This window comes from Euprymna scolopes, chromosome 14, assembly GCF_053919585.1.
Source record: "Euprymna scolopes isolate OS-2025 chromosome 14, ASM5391958v1, whole genome shotgun sequence".
Taxonomy (NCBI): Eukaryota; Metazoa; Mollusca; class Cephalopoda; order Sepiida; family Sepiolidae; genus Euprymna; species Euprymna scolopes.
In genome coordinates, this window is record NC_136495.1 from 107,653,096 (window position 1) to 107,680,199 (window position 27,104).

At 33.9% G+C, this 27,104-nt stretch overlaps 1 protein-coding gene across 1 annotated transcript in view; it reads right to left on the minus strand.

The window, feature by feature from the left end:
• The window catches only part of LOC145293207 (NSFL1 cofactor p47-like), a 54,712-nt gene that overhangs the window by 27,046 nt on the left and 562 nt on the right, over positions 1-27,104 (minus strand). The window contains exons 2-3 of the mRNA XM_080139726.1: positions 7,489-7,637; positions 2,273-2,362 (exon numbers count right to left, since the gene is read on the minus strand). Of these exons, the coding sequence (XP_079995852.1) occupies positions 2,273-2,362; positions 7,489-7,637 (239 nt within the window). The remainder of the gene's footprint in view (positions 1-2,272; positions 2,363-7,488; positions 7,638-27,104) is intronic.

Sequence of the window (27,104 nt, forward strand, 5' to 3'; positions counted from 1 at the left end):
TTTTTTAACACACCACGGGGAGATAACTCAATTTAAAGCGCTGACACTTCCTCCCCATCTTTAATACTAGCTTTTCTTCCTAAAAATCAAACCTTTTGCTCGGTATCATAAATTCTGTTTTTGCTGTAATAAAAAATTTTTTAAAAATACTTGATGAAATTAAGTGAAATTCTTTTTTGGAGAACTTCATTCCATAACGGATACGTACAATTTCGATATTCTCATTTTTCTATGCCTTGATTAAACTGTACAAGAACCACTTTATTAAATAACAGGCTTATTTATTTCCCCCTGCTTTACAGGATTTCTGTCCTTATCAATGGTAGATCAGCAAAATGATAAAACTAATTTTTATTAATTAAAATTTTACTCAATTTTTTTCATTTTTGGCGTAGATACTTATTTTTGCATAATGCATAAGTATATTAACGTGATCGGGCAAGAACCAGTGTGTCCATGTGATAATACTGTAAATTTTCATTATTATTTGGTTAAATGATTATGCTATTCAATTACTTGTTTAAAATTAATCACTAACTTATCTCCCCCTGATTTATGGGTATTTTCGCTCTTACCAATGGCAGATCAACAAATACAATAAAACTGATTTTTATTTTTAACTAGCGAGGGTGCTCGGCGTTACACATGTGTTTGTAGGTGTGTGGAAAAAAAAAAGTGGTAGTAGGTAGGCAGGCAGGTTCGAACATGTGATGTGAAGGCGGCAAAAAAATTTAAAAAAAAAAAAAAAAGTGAAAGAAACCCTGACATCTTACCGCTATGCCATGACGTGACAGGAAGTGAAAAGCGTTCAAATGTAGCAATGTCAATCAAAAAGTTGACTTGCAGAAATGGATAATTAAGTGAATGAGTTCACGCAGGCGCAGAAATGAATGTCTGGCTTTCTGCCATTTTATTTATTTGTTTTCCTCACAATGTGAAAACCAGCTCCCCCCAAAAAGGGGGAACTCTGGCAGTGTCCAAATGAATAGCAATTGTCCGATATGAAGGGTTTCCCCGCACATTGATCAAAGCTGATTGCCTTCTAGACGTCCTGGCACGGAAGGCCAGGCTGACCCATTTGCTTCAATCAGTTTCGCTTTTATACGAAAAAGACAAACAAACACTGGAAAGGACGGGACGGCGGGAATTTTTTTTAAAGTCGATCACAATAAAGATAGAGATGATGTCCATTTTCGAATCTGAGAATCTAGAGAGTATAAGGAAAGTTCTCCAAAATAGTAACCTTGTCGAGAACCCCCCCCCCCAGAAAAAAGCCTTTCGTGGACATACAAACGCTTGTGGCCGTTTTGCCTTTTTTTATATATATACAAGCGAGGGGTACCCGGCGTTGCCCAGATGTTTGGAGGTGTGTGGGGGGTTTAAAAAAAAAAAAAAAAAAAAAAGTAAGTATGAGGATCGAACCCGAACCGTTAAGGCAAAGTTGTGAAAAAAAAAAAAAAAAAAAAGTGCGACGTTAATCATTGCCCCACCGCGACATGCTTACGGAAACACGTTTGAATTTATTTAATTACTTGGATTTAGCAGGTGCTAGTTTAAACGAGTTAATGAGGTCAAGTTTGACTGCGGGATTTCATTTACTGCTGAACGCTTTTTTTTTCCCCCCCCCCCCAAGATATTATAGGAAAAAGACTAACCCACATGCGGCGAGCAACAAATATTGAATACTTATCTTCCCGAAATCGAGCAAATTAAATAGACAGGCAAGCTTCGTTGTTAACTGTGAGATATTACGATTTATATGTGATATAAAAAGTTTTTAAAAGTTGTGAACCGACTGACCGCTTCTCTGAAAGAAGCCTTTTGTAGACACACAGAAAAAGCGAACACACATACATACATACATATATTTTCGCTTTTATATTTATAGATAGATATACAGTTTTGAAAATAATAAGCGGAAGTTTCTCAAGAGCTCTTTCGGCAATCATCTCATCACGAGAAAATCGATAACGTACAAAATAATATTATGTTGAAAATAAAGAGTTCTAATGGTAGCACCATGTCTTTGCAAATTTATAACTAGCACAGGTTCTGCTTTGTTGTTTTCTGTTTTGTTCTTTTTACTATTGGAGAAACAATGAATACACTTTATATTAGTTGAATGCAACTTGATTTGAGGAGAATGTAATTAATGGATTATAGAAGACGTTTTTAAATATGCATAACTTAAAGATATTAATTTAATACAGTTTATTTAATTGAAAACAATGAATACTGAAAAGAATAAATCTAAACTGATGGTACATCTCACCTTCGTTCTGATCCACCTGCATAGAATGCCTGACCCTCTTCATCACTGTCAGTATTGTCGGATTGTCTTATGTCTGTGATTGAGGCAAACCTATAAAAAGATAAGAATAAAAAGACATTATATATATACATACACACACATACACGCAGTAACGCCTTGCTATTTTGCAGTTTGATTATCACGGATTCTCTACTTCATGGGTTTTTCAATATAATTATTTCCACCATAAGTCCATAAAACTCGTGACGTCTTCTTCCACGGTAAGCACAAAAAATAGTTTTTTTATTTTAATAATTATTTGCCTATTTTGTAATTTTTGTTTCAGATAAAAGCTTTAATTTTTTTCATACGTCCATATTGTAAAGGTTCTCTCTCTCTCTCTCTCTTTCTCTTTACTTGAAGTTATTTTTTATTTTAATAATTTTTTATTTGTTTAATTTGTAATTTCTTTTTAGAAATCGATTTTTTTATATATGTATTGTACATGTATTGCCACAGTAACCTATTGCATGTATGTACTTGCTTAACCCACGAGTGTAACAGTTATATTTATGTACAGTATTGAACTGTAATAGTGTATACTGCACAACCTAACAAGTGTTACAATCTTTCTATTATTATCAAGATAGTAAAGAGTGGGTTATAAACATTACAGGGACGGTTTTAAACAGCCTATAAACAATTAAACATGGTACAAATAATGGTCTTGTCCTACTTCGCGGATTTTTAAATATCACAGCTGGTCTCGGTCCCTACCTACCCTTATATTTGAGGGAATACTGTATAACAGCCAATCAATCTTTTTTTTACCAAAGAGATACACTAACCTAGAAACGATTTGAAAAATTATGACATGATTTTTAAGAGTTAAACGAAAATAGAAAAACTACATTTTATGAACCGATCAAATATTTTGTATTTTGATTATTCAAACTATTGTCCTTGTATTTAGTGTTATTTTAATAACGTTTTGACTGATGTAACCTCCAATCTTTCTCAGGTATATCATGATAAACTCTGAAATCTTTCTGTCAAACTCAGAGGGATCTGTACAGAATTTCTAACGAAAACCTTTATTTAATCCATGAAAGTAACAAGCTCTTGTTCTGTCAGCCATAACCAGATAGAAATCTTAAGTAATTCTCAATTGTATTCTTAGTATTGCCTGCACTGAGGATTGAACCTTAAACCTCTTGAAAACTGTTACTGAGAACTGAATTTTTACTTTATCCATTTACAACACAAGTCCTTGTGAGAAGAAAACTTAATTTCAGCGTTTCATTATAGTGTTGTATACTAAAAAAGAAATTCGGTATTGACCAATAACAACAATAATAGTATAGTATTACACTCGGCAAGTGATATATGCCTAATACAAAGGTGCTCAATAACTTAGAGCAGGTGTGTGTAATAATATAGCATCACATTTAATCTATACTATTAATAAAATTCTAAATGTTTATCTATGTGTGTGTGTATATGTATATACCAATAAAACATTCTAATAGATGCACCGAATTGAAAAATTCGTTTTTTCCCTGAAAGGTGGGAGTCCCTAGATTGTCCTTATCTATATATGGTCCATAACGAACAACGCCGAGTCACACAAAAAGCTCGAAATAAGGGTTTTGGGGCTGTTTCGTGAAAAAAAAAAGTTACCTGCCCATGTCAACGGAATTTAGCACTGTCTGTATACAGTTGCAGTAGCATCTTTCGCCATACAGACAGGACTTGTGGTGCAGTGGATAACGCGTCTGACTATGGGGAATCCTGGCAAGTTCGTAATAATTTTAACCATTTTATCCAACGTTTAACCATTATCCTTACTCTTAGTTAAGGTATTTTTGTTTTTTCAGTGATTTTGTTTCGTGCATATGGGAATTTCCCATACTACGAGTTCACAAGGTTAGCATTGATGATAAGACGATGTTGAGTGTACTTGATGTTGAGTGTACTCGATTTTGTGTGCCGATGCAGTGCAGCCGCTAGTATCGAATATACGCTTAATTGAAAAGTGCTCAACATCCTAAATAGAACAGGTGTGTAATAATTAGGGCTAGGACAACAGCATATTCTTTTCATTGTTTTGACTCTCGAGTGTGTATCCACTGATATCTTATATGATTTTATATAGAATAATGTGGTTCTTGGTTGTCTGTTTTGGATATATACTCAAATCAAGACAATGAAAAGAATATGCTGTTATCATAGCCCTAGTAATAATAGAGTATTACAATTAGTGTTATATACCGAATCCAAAAGTTCTCATTAACCTAGATAATAGAGCAGGTGTGTTTAATAATACTAGTGTATGGTGTTCCAAAATCGATCAAATATAAGATGGAACAACAGAAACAGCAAACCAGCAGAAAAAGATTTCAGGGAATTTAGAGTAACTCTACTAAACTCATCAATTGGTGTGCTTGGCCTTCGTCTTGCCCCACGGACATTCAAGTGGTCACTGAGGCGCTCGCTCGATACGAAGAAGTTACGGGGGCCGTCTTCAATCGCAGTAAGTCGGTGGGTCTGCGGTTGGGTGCCTGGACCGGAGTAAATTCGCTTCCGGGCATCTTCAGTCCGGATCCTTGGTGTGTGGTTCGGACCGGGTCTCCAGCTGGAGAAAAACTGGTCGGAGGTAGAGGCCAAGGTCGAATCCTCTGTTAAGACTTGGGTTCGAAGGAAGTTGTCCTTAAAGGGTCGGGCGGAGGCGTGTGCCACATATGTCTTTCCGCTCATCCTTTACCGTCTGTCTGTACTTCCCCTCCCTGCAGAACGACGAACCAGCTTACAGGAGCACCTCGGCACACTCTTGTGGAACGAGGGTAAGCATTATGTTTGCAAAGAGGTCTGTGTTCGAAATCCAAGCGAGGGAGGCTTGGGACTGCCCGATCTCCTGTGTCACAAGCACGCAGAGAGGTTGGCCTTCCTGAGCCGTTCGTTGTACGTAGACGTTCCATGGGTCACTGCGGTTGGAAGCTCGTTTTCCAATCTCACTCCTGACCCCTCGGTCTCCGCCGTGCTTCGACCAAGGGGGGAACAAACATTCTACGCTGAATGCCGGTCCGCACTTAGAGCGTTGCCAGGGACCAGTGTCCTCGAACAGTCTAGGAACAGGCTTTATCGGGAGCTAGTGGGGCGTAGCAAAAAGGAACCGCTAGTGAAACGGACGGGGATGTCGTTGGAGGAGGTCCGCTCCCAGTGGAGTTGGGTGCCGGGACGGGACTTTCTTACAAATTCGGAATTTTCCCTTACCTGGCGACTTGTCCGGAACGCACTGCCCCTCCTTGAGGAACTCCACCTTTACAATGAAGAAACCCGGGTCTACTGCCTGCGCTGCGACGAAGACATGAGAGAAACAGCCGGTCATGCCTTCTTCCGATGTAGCAGGCTCAAGACCCTCCTAGGGTGCGTCAACGAGGTAACGGCTCGCATCGATGCCGAGCGCTGGCTTGAACTCGACGAATCATATTTTGTGGAGAACATTGATCCGCCGCTGCCTAGGGAGAAAAGAATGGTTTTTCTAGCGATACTAGCAGTAGCGAGGATGGTCATATGGATCACACGCCTCAAGCGAGTCCGCGAAGGGATATCTGTTCCGGATCGGGATCTGATCGTCTACTTTAAACATCTGCTTAAAGTAAAGATCAGACGCGATTGGAAGAGGTTGCCTCGAGTGGCCTTTGACAAGAGGTGGGTGCATGACGCTAGCTTGAGCATCCGACAAGGCGCCAAGTTTGAATTCGTGCTACCACCATAGGCATGGCACATGCGGTACTGGGTCCTACGGAGCCCATCCCGCTAGGTTAGACAAATAGAAAGTAAAGAGGCTCTTGACTGGTGGTACAAATGAGATCCTGTCCCCCGATTGTTTGTTTTTTGGCACTAGAGAACCTTCCGAGGCTACCCTACCACTACCCCACCCCTATCTTTTTGTTTTATCATCCCCTGATCAACCCCTACTCGAAGGTCGCCACCTAATATACCCCCCCCCTTTTTTGTTTTTAACAATCTACTTATTTTACTCCCTACACCCGATATGAATTCTTCCCAATCCCCATTAGGGATCTCCCCGCTTGTTTTCGGTGCCCCAGAAAACAGTAGGTGATCTGACTTTCTAGTTTAGCTCAGGGAGGGACCTTACTAACAATGCACTAGGAATTTTTATTTGTTTAGTACATTTCTTCCAGATTTCCCACTCCCCAACACGAACTGTTTTTCTTCCAAATTCAAGAACTTTTTATTTTCCAATGAATTGAACTTTTTTCACACACACACTTTTAAATAATAAAAAAAAAAAAAAAAAAAAAAAAAAATGCACACACACACACATACAGAAATTGTATATATATCTTTTTTGCAAAAACGCTGGGGTTTTCATTAGTTAGCTTTAGACTCCACAGAGTGAATGAGGAATTGTGGTAAATGTTGCCAGTCAAGAGTAAAGTCGCCAAAGACTCCAATTTTTACTTTAGTTACAAAGACCCTGCAACACTCCCCTCCCCAGATCTTATAGGGCCTTGTGCCTAAATTTGTTTTGTCTTTTGGAGATTTTACTTTTTTAAATGTTTTAATTTTATATTGGAATTTTTTTAATTGTAATGTTTTCTTTAAACGGAATAAATTAAATATAAAGATCAAAGTGTAGTATCTGTTCTTCAGATGCTGCACTTCTATTTCTTGTTCTCTTTCGGTGGAGGAGAAATCCTTCACGACTGAGACAATTTTTATTTTTGTACCTTTTCTCCACGTTAAAAAACGACCCTGGTGTCTAACTCTGTCCCGTGGGGAGGCATAGTAAATAGGTACTAAACTCATGAGTCATTACACCGTTGTCTAAAGAGTGGTTGAACTCAAATTTCAAATCTGTCAGCTCCTTTTGAGACACCCTATACTTGGTAAATGATAAATGCTGAAGCCATATATACTCAATACAGTAGATTGAGCAAGTGTGTCATCACAAAGTATTACTCTCACCAAAATCACTTCTCCACAGATTATTATGGAAGAAGAGAGGAGGGTACGAAACTTAGCTTGCCTGAAAGTAATAACTTCATTATATTATTAAAGGATGTATAATAAACTCAGCATTTCAGAAATGGTCAAATTTATAGATTTAAAAAAAAAAAAACAGTGAAAATTTGCATACAAATAGAAAACATTCATGGCAAGGTCTTATTGAACTTGGCTAAAATGACCCCTTCATTAACTTTACTTACTTAGGCTTATCTTGTTGAGGCTTGAAGGGGGCATCAGCAGGCTTTGGTCCCGAGGTTGGCAGACTGGTTGGTTCTGACATAGAGGCAGCAGCAGAGAACATACCAGTATCCATTTCATTGTCATCTTCATAAAAACTTGCTATGGCAAGCTAGAAAAGAAATAAGAAAAGCATAAAACATTTTAAAAATTAAAAAATATTTTTTTTAATGCACGTTATAAATTTACACTGCTTTTATATATATATATATATATATACACACACACACAATATTAGTGAAAAAAAGTGTTTTACAAAACAGAGGATCGATACCCATGAATATTTTTGTTTTTATAAAAAACATGGGTATCGATCCTCTGTTTCATAAAACCCTTTTTTCCATTAAGATTAACAACTCGTATAGATATCCTGAAAAATTGAGCCATAGAAAAACTTTTAACAAATATCTTAATGACCCCTGATGATTGAACCTTCTTTATGATCTACGGTCCCACTCTCAAACAAACGGTTTGAATTCTTGTAATGCAGAACCAACCTTTTTTTTTCCTTAGTAGGAAAAGAAGCATGTTCTCAACACCCGAAGAAGGTCACAGGTTGCAGCAACCGAAACGTTGTGCCAATAACACCCGAGAGGAGAATAATAGTTCGATTAATCAACATAACACAAGCATTCACATCTCGTTTCAAAAATTCAGAATTGCAATAGGAAGTTATGTTTTTTAGTGCCAAAGCACTTATACTCTGGACTTGCTTACAGCAACAAAAAATTACTGTCATAAAGAAGTTAACTGAACAACTCAATATCGCTAAAATACAGTATATTATGAAAAGTTTACTTCAAATCAGTATTGTAATTAATTTATTTTGAACATTTTCAAAGAAGCCAACAATATTGATTTTGATAAAATGATTAATTATGGAATTACAGAATTATTAACTCCTAGATACATTGGCACAATATGTCTGTGTGGAAAACAAAATATATAAAAAGGAAAACGGTATCTTATGAAATATGTAATGGATGGCAATGGCAGATACCATTACTAACCAACAACCTGTTATTACTATGGAGCAAGAGAAAAGTGTATCAAGCATGTGTACGCAGTACGATTGCGTATGGAATTAAAACTTGCTCAGCGAAATTTGAAAACATGCATTGCATGAAGATAAATGATATAAGAATGGTACAGTGGCTGTGAAATACAAGTCTTAACAAGCTGAGCATGCAGGGTCCCCCTCCACGAGTGAAAAATTTACTTTTACCATGACTAATGTTTGTGCAAAATTTCAAAAAATCCAAGGCGTGGTTATTGAGAAAAGTGCAAAGAAAGAAACGGATTAATGGGAGTGAATTATTAGGTTCAATCCCTCCTTTGTCAGGGGGACCAAAAACAGGCTTAGTTTTGATGCCCTCAGAGGAATATTAAATCTGAACAGATGTGTGCAGAACAGGAGACTTTGATGGTATGGCCACATTGAAAAAATGGATTACAGTTTTGGGTTAATAGATGTAAAAAGTTAAGGGAGCAAGTAGGGAATATGGGACCCCGGGCTGGCTTCACTTAGAAAAAGATTTCAGGTGACACTGCTTTGATGAATATACCAAGATGAAGGTTAACTTCATCTTGGTACATTCATGCAATTTTTGTGACCAAGAATGCATTTTTTATATACATTTACACAATTTTAATTAATCTTTGGATTGATATTTTTATTTAAATAAAAATAAATAATTTCTTTAATAAAACTAAACCAAAGTTTTCAAGGGCAACAACAAATATAAAATAACTGACTCTGAATGTTCACAAATGTGTCGTAGATTTTTGTAGCCAAGATTGATTTCTTTTTATGTAGAGTCCTTTTTTCTGTATGCATTTTTTTTTTTATTATACAAATCAATATTTATTAAATTATTCTTTAAAACATTAACTTTAACGACAACTTTTTTTCTGATTGTTGCGACTAAGAATGCATTTTTGTTTCTTCTATATAATAATAAAAAGTTATTTATCCGTGACCAAAATTTGAAAAAGCAATAATAAAAAATACAAGTTATATTATTTACAAAACATATTTATACAACTGCAAATTTGCAAATTTTTCATGGATTTTCGCAACCAAGATTGATTTTTTTTATGTAGATTGCGTTTATTTTATACTAAAACTATTTAAACCAAGGTAAAAATATCAATCCAAAATTTAGATTAAATAGTTTTATTTTAAAAATTTGTAAATAAACGCACTCTCCATAAAAAAAAAAATCAATCTTGATCACAAATAAATAATAGAACTCGTTTTTATTATATCTTTAACTAGCGGGGGTACCCGGCGTTGCCCGAGTGTTTGTTTCCGGGACGGGGGGGGGTTAAAAAATGTTATGGTAGGTAAGTTGGAAGGATCAAACCCGGAGTCATGAGTAAAAGTAGGAAAATAAAGTGTGAAAAAAAACCCAAAAAAAAAAACATCTGCAACGTTAACAGTTCGGCCACTAAGAAAAGTCCATTCCAGTTGTTTAGGAAAAAAAAAAAAAAAAAAACGACTACGGTAGGTTGGCGCGAACGTGAAAATATAATGTGAATTGTCCAGCACGCTAACCACTACGCCACAGAGCACTGCAGCTTAATTTAGTGATTTTAAATAACTTCACATGAAAGAACTACGAAGCCAAACCGGTGTTCTCTTCTCAACTGTTCCTTGTGAACGATCCTTAAACGGTGTTAAGTGGTGGCAGGGGGAGGAGGAATTTATTAGAGAGAAAATATTTTACCACTTCCATTGATCTTAACCGATTTTGGCCGTGACTTCTCAGCAGAAAAAGTATAGAAATCTAAGATTATCGAGGAATTTGAGAAATAATAAGCCTATAACACACCTCAGATATTGTTCTGCCGTATTTGCATGAAATATCTTGATTTTTAATCCTATTAAGGTCAAAATCCGACGGAAAAAAATGAGTTCATTTTATTTATATAGAAGATAAAAAATATCAATTCGCAAAAATCTGCCTGAAAATTAAAACGTTTTGTAAGTGCATAAATGCATTCTGTGTCATGAAAATCGACTTGAAAATTTCAAAGTTTTATTTGTATTGTCGCTAAAGTTAATATTTTAAAACAATAAAAAAAAAATTGATTTGTATTAAAAATGCACATAGAAAAAAATGGACTCTACATAAAAAAATCTGCAAAACATCTGCAAACATCCAAACAAGTCAGTTATTTTATATTTGTTTCTGCCTTAAAAAATTTTGAATGTGATATTCATCCAAAACATAGTGAAAATATAAATCCAAATTTTGGTTTAAATAGTTTTATTAAAGATTTTATTTTATTTTTTTTTATTCAATCCAAAGATTAATTAAAATTGTGTAAATATATAAAAAACGCACTCTTGGTTGCAAAAACTGTTTGAAGGTTAAAGCAGTGTCACCCAAAGTCTGCCATTTTCTAAGTGAAGCCAGCCTGGGGTCCGTATTCCCTGTTGGGTTCCAGTTAAGATAGAAGGTTCAATTTAGAGGAGAAAACCAAAGAAAATGTAGGAAGAAATGAGAAAAGTAAACTTGAAAGAAAGAAGTATAAATAAATACCTGGCCAGAGATAGATAAAAGTTATTGTTTATCAACCTACCAGTACTGCAAGGTCAAAGCAGACAATGAAAATAGATGGAAAATTTGAAAGTTCTACCTTTCCAAACAACCTGGAAAGAATCCAAACACTGTATAGTTGCCCTAGTTGTTCCAAATGATCTATTAACTCAAATATTGATTGATGAATTTAATAGAAGGAATTCGGTAAATGTTGCCAATCAAAACATCTAAACGTGTTTGATTAAACAGATAAAAAACAGAACAGATAAAGCGTACCTAAAAGCAAAACTTTTCACTTTCTAGATACATCTTCTCATCTTTAGACGTCCGACCAATTACGCTTTAAATTTGAAATTGTATTGTCGCATATAAAGACACAGATTGAATGGATATATTTGAAGAATTTTAAAAAGACACAGATTGAATGGATATATTTGAAGAATTTTTTATGAAGGCCATAACCATTCGAGGATAAAGGTTAATGAGATGAAACGATTGTCAGCTGAGAGATAAAGCTTACAAGAGAACCGAGAAATTGATAGAATGGAGCACAATCGAATCACTAGTAGGGGCAGTTCATAGTAAGAATCTTGACACTAAATATAACGGCATTCACTCCAGGTGGGTGGAGCTGGCGCTAAATGAGTCCGCCGATTTCATGTCAAGGCGTTCCATATGCACCGATCAGCAACTAAGTGCTCAGCATACTTCAGGCATTCCAGGAACAAACATAAAAAAACATGGAGGCAGACCACCAGCTCCATGTCCGTCTTCAGCAGTTTGATTCAAGTCTTCAGTTAGCGACCTCTGTTCTTCCTCCAGCTTGCAGGTGTGATTGAGATTACCAGCATCCATATGAATTTCTCCTCAGAACACTGAAGAACGTGATTAAACAACTGACATCTTTTTCAGAAGCGTTTCTGTGATGCCAGTAAGTGTTGCATTTTACATTGATGGCGCAGTTTAGGGATTTGATCTAAGGAAAGGATGCGTTAAAGGTAATACATATTGAAGATCCTAAGAGTGCGAAATCTGAAAATATCTTGTGTGCTATGGTTCAGGATATGGTGTAAATCAAAGAAGAAACCAACAGGGTTAATGCCATTGCAATCAGACTGAGCTGACAAGTCTTTAAATTAATGTGACATCTTCATCAACAAGATGCAAAAAGATAACTATAGCATGTAGTTTCATCATGCTGAAAAATCTCAGTGTCACCCAACCATAGTGTCAAACTTGATGTATTTGGCACTAGATTTATATCACAACATGTATTCTGATCTGATGAAAAGTAGCATGAACAGGAACTGCACGCTAAGTTGGGCCACATGGAAATTCTTTGATCGCTATCTTCTCAAAGTATCATCACTAATGTTCTGTGGACATTACCATATAAATAAGACTGACTTTGTAGCCTAGGGGGGGGAGATGCCCTTTTCTCTTCCCTGCAACCTCTTTCTTACAGAAGAGACGTTGCGAGCCTATCTCTGCTTTATCATTTTTTTTCATGGTAAGTGCTCGTCAGAGCTCTAATCTATGATGCCCCCCCTCTCGCCAAACCTTCACGAAAACACTCGTCTAGTTGAAAACGCTATCAATCATTTCCCCCACTCTTTATCTGTGCCTAAACCTAAACACAGATTCCATGAACAAAGCTTCTTTCATAGAACTACGCGCCTGTTGAACTCTCTTCCATTTGCCTGCTTTCCAGCTGACTACAATTTATTCGTCTTCAAGTCCAACGTAAACAAATTCTTGATGAGCGGTCCCCTTAAGTAATCCAATTTACCAAATTTCCACTACAAACGATTATTACGATATTGTCCTATCAACTACTGTACACTCATTACTCCTTAAACTCGAGTAGCCTCTGGGCCTTGATAAGTGGGTGGTGACTCCTATGTAAAAAGAAAAAAAGAGAACTGTCTTTTTAATCGTATTATTTGAATACTTTAAACTACTAGTCTCATCTTGACTGTTATATTCATGTTTCAGTCAATGTAACCACTGACCTTCTGCAGGTGTATCGTGTCAAACTCCAACATGATACACCTGAAGACGGTTGAAGGTGTATAGTGTCAAACTCTGGTGTGATACACCTGTAGACAGTCGAAGATTACACCAAGTATGAATAAAACACTAAAGAGGAGAACGATAATCTGAAGAATTCAAATAATACGAAGAATCAATCCTAATCTAAAAAATTCAGAAATGTAATAACTTTTTTTCATCTTTCATTTTCTGATGATATGCACTAACCACGTGTTGTTCTTGAATATGAAAGTACTTTAGCTAGCATATAAATATATCAGCAGTGATACAGGAAGTGTTTTTAATTTAGTCTAGAGACCAATTAATTTGAGTCCCCCTCTTACCCGAAAGAAATTTAAGATGAGAAAAATTGAATTTATTTTTTTAAATATAATAAAAATAGTGCTTATATTTTTTTTTTTGGTTTATTTTGTTTCCTCTTACGTGAATCTAATATGTAGGTTTTGTATCAGAATGCATCTGAGAAGTACCGAAAATTAATAATCAAAAAGATTTGATTAAAGAAAGAGGTTTTATTTTGACGAAAATTAACACTTTTATACAAACTAATATCACAATTGCATTTGAGAAGTTTTAGCACCGTTCTTTAATAAGATAGGAGCACAATTGTACGATGATATCTGACTTTTGCATATTTAACTTTTAAATGGAACCATAACCTATTATATAAAAGACTATATGTCTGCCTGTTTGTCAGTCTTTCTCCATATTTTCAAACTATCTCCTCCGAAACTTAAAGTCGCTAAGGGCCTCAAATGATTGGATTTCTTACTGGCTGTTCTTTTATGGGTCTTTAGTCGGTTAAAATTGTTTTTAAGCGGTCAAAAAGGGGTCAGAATTGAAAAAAAATTGTTAAACATTTCTTAATTTATTTTTAATCAGTTTGTATGTGTCACGTTGGTACAGTGGTAATGTCACCAGCTTTGACTGCCATAGTTTCAGTTTCAATTCTAGCTGATGGTACTAGTTTTTTTTTGTTTTTTTACTTTTGAAATCACGACTATAATATATACGAAATCTGGACAAATTAAAATATCATATTTAAGTGTATTTTACGCTCAGACAAAGCCCACCCCCACCAGTTTACAGATAATTTTATGAGATCAGTAGTAGATTATCTATAGTACGATATAGGCTAAAATGTATTGTAAACCAAGTCACTGCAAGGAGACATGTGAAACTTCCTCCTGGTATACCACAGTGGGTCCCCAACTAGAGCAGGCAATCAATCGATTTGATTAAAAAAAATGGTTGATGTCACAAATTTTGATGGTAAAAGTATGGAAGGGTAAAAAATTTGTTGATCCTCATTCAATCCTGGACAATGTTGGGTCTCCCTGCTAGTTATAATTAGAATAATAATAAGACATAGAATGTTATGCTAGTATTTTTAATATACATATACATTATATGCATATTACTAGCAGAGAGATCCGACATTGACTAAGATTGAATGAGGATCAACAAATATTCGACTATCCCATACTTTTATTGTTATCAAAGTTGATGAATTCATTCAATTTTTTAATCAACAGTTGATTGCCTGCTCTAGTTAGCCCCCCCCCCCGTTTACCAGGAGGAAGCTTCACATGCCTCCCCAGTGACAGTCCACAATATATTGTAGTCTACATTGGACTGTAAAACATATACTGTTGACTTTACGAAATTATCTGTAAATAATGGTTTCACTTAGTTCAAAATGCCAACATCAAGTATCATGGTTCAATTGTTCTCCAAGCAGAAACATTAATTTCAAACACGCCCCTGTCATATCAAAGAACCAACTGTTGATTTTATGAAATTATTTTTACATAATCACTTGATTTAAAGTTAATCGTACAAAAGTATCATGGTTCAATTGCACACTAAAAAGAAACATGCATTTCGAACACGCCTTACTCTTATAAAATAATCTGCAGTTGATTTTATAGGCCAGGCCTTTCTGCTTTTGCAGCGATAAAACTTCTCAAATGCACTTGTAATGTTAGGTTGTAAAAAATGTTAACTTTGGTCAAAATCTTACTTGCTTCTTCAAATCTTTTCAATTATCGATTTTTGATACTTATCAGATGCATTCCGATACAAAACCTATATAAGAACACTCCCAGACACATCAAGTACCAGTGTGTGAAATTTTTTTTTGAAATTTGGCCCAGCTGTTTCCGAATCCATAGGATACGAACTCATACACAAAGTTCCTTTTCTTTTTATAATAGTAGAGATAGAGATATAAGTGACCTTGTGTGTGTGTGTGTGTGTGCACGCGCAACAATGGTCTCTATCAAACTACTTTGTCAATTTTGGGTCTACAAACTTAAAACTTGATATATGGGGGATTCAGAATTGTGGAAGAAATTCAATTTCGTTTTTAGCCAGTGAAAATAGATGCTAAGGGGTCAAAATTCAAAAATTGGAACTTGGCAGGCATAAGTCAACTTTAAACACTTGCATGCATAAATATACATTTATAGGGTAAATCACATTAATTTATGAAGTTTTGATATCCATCTGTCCCTAGCTCAGATGGTAGCCAAAATCGTTTGAAAGCTAAATGTTTTGGTTTCGATTCTAGCTGATGGTACCCAAGTGATATTTTTTTTTTAACTTTTAAAATCACTACTATATATTGGGTACAATATAATAATCAATAGAGAATTGGATCTATAATAATAAATACAAAATCTGCATGAATTAAAAATATTATATTTAAGCATATTTTATGACTGGGCAACATCGGGCAGTGTTGTAACAACAACCAGCAGTAATGACTGCTGCTCCTTTCAAACAACAGTTTTCGCCAGCTACCACTCATCCTTTTATGACATAACAAAGGATGAACAACATCTGACAACATCATCCATTTTGAAAATTTTAAAATAAATTTATAAAACAGTGTCATTTGAATTGAAGGTTCAAGAGAGCAATTTCTGCCTGCTCTCCTTAGGGCTTATTTAATCCTCAAACATTGTTTGGCTAAGGATCAAATAAAGATTGGTTGACAAACAATACGGTTAACTCTAGATAAACCCAGATTAACTTGGAACAAAAGATTTCATCAAAAGCTTTGAAATAACAGTTAACACAAGTAGCAGAAAACTTCCTCACATAGAGTTTATCTTGGATTTCAAATTCTGTTTGAGAAATGGCAACAATTTCAATGTTAATAAAAAAAATAATTAAAAAATAACTATTACTGAAAAATTAAAAAAATGTTGGTTGAAGTTTTGTATAAAAAAAAAAAATGGTTATATTTTTAAACAAGGAATGACTATCTTTTCCGCCAATTTTTTAAAAATCTCAAAACATAAGGGAGCTAACAATAATTCAAAATTTGCAAGATTTATGTTGTAATGCCTATAAATCCCAATTAATATCTTAAAAATGATTTTCAAAATAAAAATAAAAGTACTTGATCAATTTATATAATTTTTGGAGTATGACTTGGGGGAATTTGGGACAAGAATTGAATTCTTAAAAGTCAATTAATGTGTTTTATTTTTTTAATAAATTGTTTATTTTGAATACTTCAAATCTGTCAACATAAAATGTCCCTGTGAAAATCACATACACATTTAGATCCATTTTTCTTGTAATCCTTCACAGAATTTAAATGCCAACAAAACATCATAATGGACAATTACCTTAACAGTGACACTATATCTCAAGAACGATTAAAAAGGAAAAAGAACTAAATGTCTATACGTTTGCCTAGAACATTTTACAGTGAAAGATCTCAAATATTTAAAATAAATAATTTATTCAAAAAGAAACAAAAAACATTGATTGGCTTCTAAAATTCTTCTAAATATTTTTTATTTGTTTATTTAAAACTAGCTATATTTACTCTTATATTGCTAGGTAGAGGGATTCGAGAAAAATAATTCAAAATATAGTCATGTTTATAGGTTTTGTTTTTTTTGAATGGGACTTTTCGAAATTTAGATTTGACTTCTAGCACATCTACAACTCCTACTACGTAACTTTTGGAATTTATACGAATTTCACCAAGACACGCAAGTATGTAATAATGGTTTCACCTGAAATGTGCTGGTTTAAAAGATTACCAATGCAAACAAGCATGCGGACTAAAGTTAAATAGACATTTTCCATAGATACCACCTAGTAGTTTTATTACCTAATCCAGGGGTCTCCAAAGTTTTCGAACAGGGAGGGATGGGCATACTGCTGACTTTTTAGAGCTATGCAGACCAAAATAAAAATTTAAAAAATGTTTTAAATCACCTGTATATGCTTTATACTGTTTTTTTTGCTCATTAGCTTTGCTTTTTAGTGAAACTGCTCCTCAGCTCTCGCATTCCTTTAATCATTTTCTACACAAAAAGAAAAACCACCACACTATTTTCACACATTTCCACTTTTTAAAATTTTCCCTGAATATTTTTGCATTTTTCCATAAGAAAAATGTGTTTATTAAACAAATTGGGTACTCTTTTGGAATAAGTATCCAGAGATTTATAGTGGTAACATAAACAATTCCAACTATGAATGGAGAAGGATGAATAAAGTTTCGACTTTTACAAGATATACAAAAAAAAGGGCGCCGTTTTCAGCAAACACCTATTTTTCAATCAATTAGAAAGAGTTCTAATCTTTTCATTCGGAAATAAGGTGCTTCTACAGAATTTGAACTAAACTAAACTGACTTTTACCAAACTAAAACTAAAAGAGTAAAAAAAATATATATACAGTTTGGAAAGTACCAGAATTAGAACAAGTTCTTTAACGGTGGTATTTGTAGCGTTTCTTCAGCATCAGAATGACAATCGAAAATCCAAATATTTAATTTCAATTAAAACCAATGGTATCTTCTTAATTGTCATGTCGAAATTGACAAAATATCCAAGAATTACGAAAAATAATAAAGTAGAAAATTAAATATTAATGAAAATAGTTTTTGGAAAAAAAAAAAAAAAAAAAAAAAAAAGTTAATTTTGCTTAAATAGTAAACAGACAAGCTCTTCTGATAGTATTGGTGATAACTGTAGTCTGTCTTGTTACAATTCCAAAATAATAATGGCAGATCAATGGATCACAAAATCACAAAAGTACATTTTATATAATAATGCAGTAATATGTTACCAATTGCAACATGACAAGGCGATAACATTGATTATAGTTGAATTTCCACCCAATTTTTTACTAGGGGGTCACCACTTATCAAGGCCAACTCAAGGACCAACTCAAGGATAAGAGTTAATGAGTGTACGGTTATCACTAGGACAGTAGCTCAGTAGTCATTAGTTGTGGAAATTTAGTATAATTTGATTATTTAAGGAGACGGCTCAACAAGAACTTGTTTACATTGGACTTGAAGATAACAGTATTGTAATCAGCCACAAAACAGGCTAGTGAAACAGTTCCACAGGCAGGCAGTTTTAGAAAACAAACTTTGTTCATGGAATCTGCATTTAGATTTAGGTACATATAGAGAGTGGGTGAAATCATATATAGTGGTTGTGGATAGTCGAGTGTCCTTTTGTGAAAGTTTGGCAAGGGGGAAGCCATAGATTGGAGTTCAGTTGAGCACTAGCTATGAAAATAGCGATAGAGCAGAGACAAACTCTTCTGTAGGAGAGAGATGCAGGGTAGAGAAATGTGCAAGTTTCGATTTTCATATTTATTCTGAACATCTGAAATTCAGAGTAGAAATGACAACTTTTACAGGTTTTGAGTATGCTAAAAACGAATATCTTTTAAATTTGGTGCAGGCAAAGTATTCCAGGTATTAAGACTTATTCTGCAACATAATTCCTTATGTTATCACTGATAGTCATTTTGTTTGCGCAAGCGTGCATACATTTTTAACACATGTGCATGCATGTAAATGAAACTGCAAGAAACAAATCAAACATAGCAACCAATTTTTCCAACTGAATAAGTACTTTTGGGTATGTTTTACAATCCACACGGATTAAAAAAAAAAGGTCAAAAAGCAATTATACAACAAATAAACGTTACCATCTTCTCTCTTTTTCTATATATAAAGGGCAAAATGTGTGCGTGTGTGTTTGCATGTCTCGCAAAATCTTTTGACACAGGCGACAGATCTTGACCATTTCGGTATAGTTTTAAACCTCAGTCAACAAATATCAAAAAATTGGCCAAAAAGAACATTTATTGCTTCACCCTCAACTGAGCAGTTTTGTACAAGGAGGGGTCACTTTTTCGTCAATATTTTTGTAAAGTCATCATACGCGCTTGCAAGTACTAGCCTTCATTTGAACAGCAGCAAAGTCATATGTTATGGTGGTCACATGAGTTAAGCGGTTTGAATTTTTTCACCTTCTTTTCCTTCTTCGCATTACAGGTTTGAGCCTGCCTGCCTACTTTTTTTTTTTTTCTTAAACACTTCTGCCTACTGTTGTTTTGTTGTTTTGATTCCCCCTCCCCACTACTACCACTTTTTTTCCGGGATTCCTTACTACACCCCTGCTAATGTTGTTTTGACCTCCCTCCCCAGGGTCCTTACTACACCACCTAAACACCCCAACAACGCCGGGCACTCCCGCTAGTAGCCAATGAAAGTTACTTTGCAACATACCTGCATCATGTTTTATGCTTTTTTTTTAGTTTTAAATGCTTCTTATTTCAACTCTTTACGTCTTTTTAAATTTCCAACTAAGATCTGCTGTTTTGTCAATTTTATTGGGAGGAGGAAGATTTTCACCATTGGAAAGTCCTGTCTGTGTAAAGAAGAGAGGGCGGCACATATATATATATATATATATATATATATATATATATATATATATTTTTTAAGGAGAGGGGATTCAAATCTGCCTCTTGTTTACCCTCATTTATAATTTATTTTTCCGGGGGGGGGGGGGGGATTAATATTTAAAATGAAATAAAGCTTTTAAAACTACTTAACAAAAATACCAAACAATGATGTAGGTAAGTTTCAAAGTACTTGTTCTGTTGGAAAAAAATGCATATGCGCTTGCATGTACACAATGGCCACCAGTAATAACATCAGGCATTACACAACATAGTAAAGGTCTTAATATCTGGAAAACTACTTGCCTGTGCCAAATGTAAATGTGATATTCGTTTTCAGCATATCCAAAAACTTATAAAAGTTGTCATTTTAAAGGTGAGTGTTAAGGTGGAAAGAAAGTAAAAATTTACCGAAACTTATAGTTAAAATTAATTTTTACAGAAAATTAGGGAAAATTTCATTTTTCGATGTTTGAGGGTAGACCATAGAGATTGCAGAAATAGGGGACGTAACTCAGAAAGCATATTTTAGATTACATGGTAATTGCGGTTAACATGTTTAGGCGATATATATATATATATATATATATATATATATATTACTAAAAACACAATAGCAGTTATTCTACTCAATGAATTTTCATAATTTTGGGATATATTACTATTTTCGACATAAGTAATGTTTTTTTCTATGGCATTTTTTAAATCGATCTGTTGCCTCTCTTTGTACAAGCACCTTTTTTGGTGCTTATTCACTTGTTACCATGCTATTTTTTTTTTTTTAAATAGTATTTTCACGTTAAATTCAAATTTTACAATATTTCTTTTGGTGCTTGTTAGAATCAACAAATCGATTTTTTTAATATGTTTTAAGCAAAACCAACAATAATTGCCATGTCGAAAATAGTAATATACTAGCATTTCAGCCCGGCATTGCCCAGGTGTTTGGGTGTATATATTGAGCAAAAAAAAAAAAAAGTGGTAGTAGGAAGGCAGGCTCAAACCCGTACCGCGAAGGAGGAAAAGAACGGGGAAAAAAACCTGACATCTTTGTGGTTATGACCACCGCTAAACCTGAAGTGAGTTATGTTTAAATTAAGGCTAGACAATCGAAAGGAAAGGATAACTTTCAAAAATATCGGCGAAAAAAACGACCCCCCTCTCCTGTAGGACAGTGCCTAGTTGAAGGTGAAGATATTAATGTTTACAGTCAATTTTTCGATATTTGCCGCATGTAAGGTCGAACTTTAAAACGATACTGATCTTGGTAAAATCCGTCGTCTGTCGAAAGTTTTAGGCAGACATGCAAACATAGATAAATTTATATATTGGTAACTAATAATTTTCGATCCAAACCGATGAAAAAGCTTGCCCTATCTCTGAATACTTTTTATGTAAAATTTCAAATGTTTAGACCAGAAATTGTCTGAGTAATTTGGTAGAGATCACAGAGGTCAAGTTTGTTTTTAACTTTGACTCCTATTATTACCTCTTAAAATTTATTGTTTTGGGCTCAAATCAAGTTATTAAATTAAATCCATGTCCAAGGAACCTATATCTAAAATTTCAAGTGTTTAGACCCAAAATTGTCAGAGGAGTTTGGTAGAGTTCTCAAAAGTCAAATCGTTGAACTTTGACCCCTTAACAGCCAAATTTCTGGCCAAAAACCCGATCAAAGATTTTCCCAAATCCCAGTACCCTGTATATCATATTTCGAGTCTGCAGACTTAAAATTGACAAAGTTACTGCGTAGGGAAATGTACACAGACACATTCACTTTTATAGATATACTAGCATGGGTGCCCGGCATTGCCCGGGTGTTTGGAGGTGTATGCTGAGCAAAAAAAAAAAAAAAAAAAAAAAAGTCAATTTTTTTAACTTTGACCCCTATTATGACTCCTTAACATTTATTGTTTGGAGCTCAAATCAAGTTACGTTAGAAGGAACCTATACCTAAAATTTCAAGTGTTTAGACCCAAAATTGTTGGAGGAGTTTGGTAGAGTTCTCAAAGGTCAAATCGTTGAACTTAAACCCCTTAATCCCCAAATTTCTGGTCGAAAACCCATCACATCAATTGTCTGTAGGCTTGAAATTGACAGTTATTGCGTAGGGAAATGTAAACACACAGACAGACAGATACGTAGACATGTTCACTTTTATAGATATTAAATTAAAAAATTATGAAAATTTATCCTTATTGGTCAGTTTGACCATCCATGATTTTGTTTGAACCTATCAGATTGACTGCCGAAGGTATTCTTGGCGCTAAATTTATCTTTTCACACAAACAGGTCGAATGGACGCACAAAAACTCACTCAAGGCTTGTAGTCTCAAAACCCCTTTGCGTCATTGAGACACATCAATGCCCTAATGTTGGGCAAAATGTTATCATTTGCAAACAACAATGTCTTTATGTTGGGCGAAATATTATATTCATCGCACACTATTGTGCTCTGTGAATTGACTAACTTTCATCATTACTCATAATGCCTCTCAGAGATGAAATTAAGGTTGACATTTTGACTTGTCATTTGTCTGCCATTTGGACGGTATGCACAGTGAACTCCATGAGGACTGCTGGACTCTTAGCATCCACCTGTGGAAGGCATCACTCAACTCATCGACCTGTTGCAGCAATTATTCAAACAGCACGAAATATTGTATCCTGCATTACGCGAAGAGAAATCATGAACTACTACTCTTTTCGGATGTTTCAAGCCCTGCTCGGCAGAGAGCTGAAGATGACACATCTTTTGCTATTTGGATCTTTTTACTTTAATAAAATTTACGTTGAAATCTAAAGGTGATTTAAATGTGATTTCTGACCGTTTTCTTTCATTCTGCTAAGGGCAAAACCGAGGTGAGAGAATATTTCAGAAATTATTTATAGTTAAAAGTAATTTTTACAAAAAAGGAGAAATTACATTTTCCTCAGATGTAAACACCTTGAAGATTGCAAAGTTTGCTTTAGCCGAGCGATAGACTTTTTTTTTCTAAAAATACAATAGCAGTTCTTCTACTTGATGAAGTTTCATAATTTTTTGATATATTACTATTTTCGACACAATTAAGTATTGTTGTTTTTGCTTTAAACCGCATATTTAAAAGCATCGATCGATCAACTATTTTAACCGCCTTTTTTTATTATTACATTGTTAGGTGAAAGTACAGTATAATTATAAAGCAGTCTCCCTCCGCTTGTTAAGAATGGCTTTCTTATTAATAACGTTATTATTTCAGCATGGTAAAATTAAGTGCATTAAGTACCCCTTTTTGTGAACGATCTCTCAGTTAAAAACATTGTTTTGAAGGAGTACAATTATTAGTTTCACATTAGTGCCATTCATTATTCATTCATTAAAATTGCCACACATTTTCTGCTTTCTCAACACAGAATTTTTTTTTTTTTTTTGTTAAATGGACATCTTTGTCGTTCTTAGCTTTGTTTTGCTTTCTTTTTGTCACCGTAAACTGTCCGAATTTACTACTGAATGGAATGGATTGCACTTAATTTTAGCTTGTTGTGTTGGATTTTTTTGTTAACTTTTCTAATCTCATGAAAAATTTATTTCATTCCTCTACGAAAGCAAAATGTGACACAAGGTCGTTTTTTTTAATGGAGGGGCTCTAGAACTAGGTAAAAAAATAAAAATCGCCTTAGCATAGAAGGGTTTCCTCTCCATTGACTAAGGACAAATTAACTAGTGTAGCAATGTAGCATCAGAACAGATCCTACACTGATCTAAAACAAAATAAGATACTTTTGCAGAATACGGACCGTGCTGAAATAACATTTCGAAACCTATTTATAACATGGAGTTTGTTTTTTGTTTTTTGCTTTCTTCAAGATCAATAGTGTGTTGACAAGGTTTCTGCGGTTCTGTCGGCTTGGATGAAGAAAAAAAGAAACGGTGCTTATACAAAGGCGACAGATCAAACAAGACGGCATGTTCGGGGGCGGACATGTTATCGGTAACAATTACCAACTCGACACTAGTTCTTTTTCGAACCAAATAAAAGCATTAAAATGCATTAAAACACAAACCATATTCAAGTAGGTAGAAAAGTAACTTATCTTGCCTTTTGGGAACATTTATTTCTTGTTATTTGAATTTTTTTTACCCTTTTTCGTGTGTTAGTTTCTGTTAAATCCCCCAAAATCGTATTAAAATTAAGGGGGGGGGGCAAAAGTGAAAGTGAAAACTTATGTACAGCTCAAATGAAGAATTTCAGCTTAGATGCGTATCTGTTAAAAATAAATCCAACATTTTCAACTGGATCGTTTGTCGCAATTATTTAGGATTCATACTAATTTCGCCATGACACCTAAGTACGTAAGGTTTTAACAGCTCATCATCGATGTAAACAAAGCCCCCTGCCTTAGCAGTGTCAGAAATTTCGTGAAAATAGTGAATAATTCCACCCCATCTTTCCAAGCTTATAACTCCTCGAAAAATGTAATTCAAGCCCTAATTTTTTTTTTTCAATTAAAGGACCAAGGTTTTATTAAAAAAAAAAAAAAAAAAAAAAAAACAATGTTTTTTTTTTTAAAAAAAGGTTTTAAACTTCGGACTTTACAGGTAAATTTCTAAAAAAGGGATTTTTTTTTGTTTTAAATTTGAATATATTATTTATTGACCTTTTCTCTTCAATTTGTGATATATAAAACTATTAAACATAAATTAATTATTTACTTTTTAAGAGAAACTTGAAAATGTGTGACACTTACACAAATGGGGGGGGGCGTGAATTTAAAAAAAAAACGTTTGTCTAAAATATTATATTCGGTTTATTTGAAAGAACATAAAATTTCACATTGACCCTGAAAATATCGTAAAAATAGAATCAATAGAAAAATTGATAGATTTTTAAAGTTTAAAAATTGAAAAATATTGAGTTTGGAAAATTCATTACTGTTTTAAAAAAAAAAAAAAAAAAAATATTTCTATTACTTTTAAAACAACTGTAATAGTTTATTTTGGAAGTATAATCCATAAAGAAAATAAATAACCCACTTTTAACAGAGAAATTACGAGATTTTTATATTTTATTCGCAGTTTCGTAGGGGTGTCAAAAATTCCTACAAAAATTCTGATCCTGCCTTTTACTAAATTCTTGGTCATACGAAACGCAGCGAATTCCGAAACAAAACTAAACCATTATTTATTGATTTATTAAAATTAAGAAAACTATTTTAAATTAATTCTCGGCACTTTACGGGGAACGTGGACCCTACGTAAACGGGTTTTAACTTAATGGCTGCTCCCTGGGGTTTTCTTTCACTTTCTTCGTATATATCTCATACACTTTTTTCTTTTTTTTTTAATCGAGTGTGTATTTTTTAAAAAAAATTATTTCTTTCGTTAAATTTGATTCATACTTTTATTTCGTGCTTGTTTTTATTTTATTTTCAAAACTTTTTTGATTTGTTTTTATTATATATTCCCCACTAAATATTTTTTTTTTTTTGTTACATCTATCTTTTCGGTCAATTTTTACGACCTGCCCCAACGTAATATAAACACCCCATGTTAAGAACGGCTTTCAGAATAAACACCCTCCCAACCTCTCCAGGTTAAGAACGGCTTTTGAGGTTGGGAGATGTTTATTCCGAAAGCCGTTCTTAACATGGGGAGGTTGGGGTGTTTATAATGCTGGGCAGCCTGGGCACGTAATAAAAATTGACCATTTTTTCACACATATTCAAATAATGCTTTTGGCATTTTTTTTTTTTTTTTCCTCAACTAGTACCTTCAAAAAAGTTTGGAAAATAAAATGCAAACAAGCACGAAATAAAAGTATGAATCAAATTTAATTAAAGAAATTTTAAAACACTCGTTTAAAAAAAAAAAACAAAGTGTACGAGATATATACGAAGAAAGTGAAAGAAAACCTCAGGGAGCAGCCATTAAGTTAAACCCCGTTTACGCAGGGTCCACGTTCCCCGTGAAGTACCTAATTCTCAATTAAGTGCTTCTACGCAATACAAACCGAACTAAACATTTCGGTTGGTATCGTGCAGAAAGCACTCTTAATTGGGTACTCATGCAGAATATGTAGTGCTATTTTTTGCTGCTGGGTAGCATATCTTCAAATTATAAATTCAATTTTTACGATATCTTGTTTATTCAATTGTTGGTACAGTTTAATTAAGACATTAAACAAAAAAAAAACGTTATATTTTATGTATCCGTTATGGAATGAAGTTCTCAAAAAAATAAAAAATACAATTTAATCAAGCAGATTTTTTCTTTTTTTACAACGGAAAACATTTTTTATGACAGCGAGCTGAAGGTAGCCATGTTTGAATTTTTAGACCACGAGATAGGGAGGGGGCGTAACGGGGAGATAACTATCTAAACTGCAAACACCTCGTGTTAAATAATAGCTTTTCTCCCTTCCTCGTGGTCTAAAAAGCGAAACCTTTTGCTCCGTGTCATAAAAAAAAAGTGGTTCTCCGATGAAAAAAAAAAAAAAAAAAAAAAAAAATTAAAAAAAAACACTTGATCAAATTAAGTGAAATTCTTTTCTTTTTTTTTTTCGGAGAATTTAATTCTATGACTGGTACGTACAATATATTCTTTACATGTTTTCATTTTTTTTTAATGTCTTGATTAAACTGTACAAGTACTTAATTGTTAAGTGAAAGTACATAAATTGTTAAAGAAAGAAAACGGTTTTCTTCAAGCTCAGCATAGCATCTCCCTGTTGAAAAAGTCTTTCTTTGGTCCTGCCGGTTGGACAAAAAAAAAAAAAAAAAAGATATTGATTATTTAAACTTTTGAAATAAAAATATATTTGTGAACCGAAGAGTTACATTTTTTTTTTTTTTTTTTTTTTATAAATCAAACAAAAAAAATGTGGGGAGTTTTAACGTTTTTACATGATGTTTTTTTTAAATAAGATTGCAGAAACAGGAGACATAACTAGAATTGCTTATTTTAAAAAGCATATTTTAGATTACTTTTAATTTTTGTTCGTTATTGAATTACTTTTTTTTATTTAAAAAAAAATATATAAATTTACGAAAACAGAATTGGACATTATCCAAATTTTCATTAATTTAATTAAAGTACTATTTTTGCTGTTTGTTGTTTAACTAAATTGGTACTTGTACCACAATGAAATAACATTATTATTCAGAAAGTCATTCTTAATATTGAAGAGGGGGGGTTCTAAGTATCCTGCACTTTCACCTAACAATTTAATAAAAATGTCGCTTTTTTTTCTTTTTTTTTT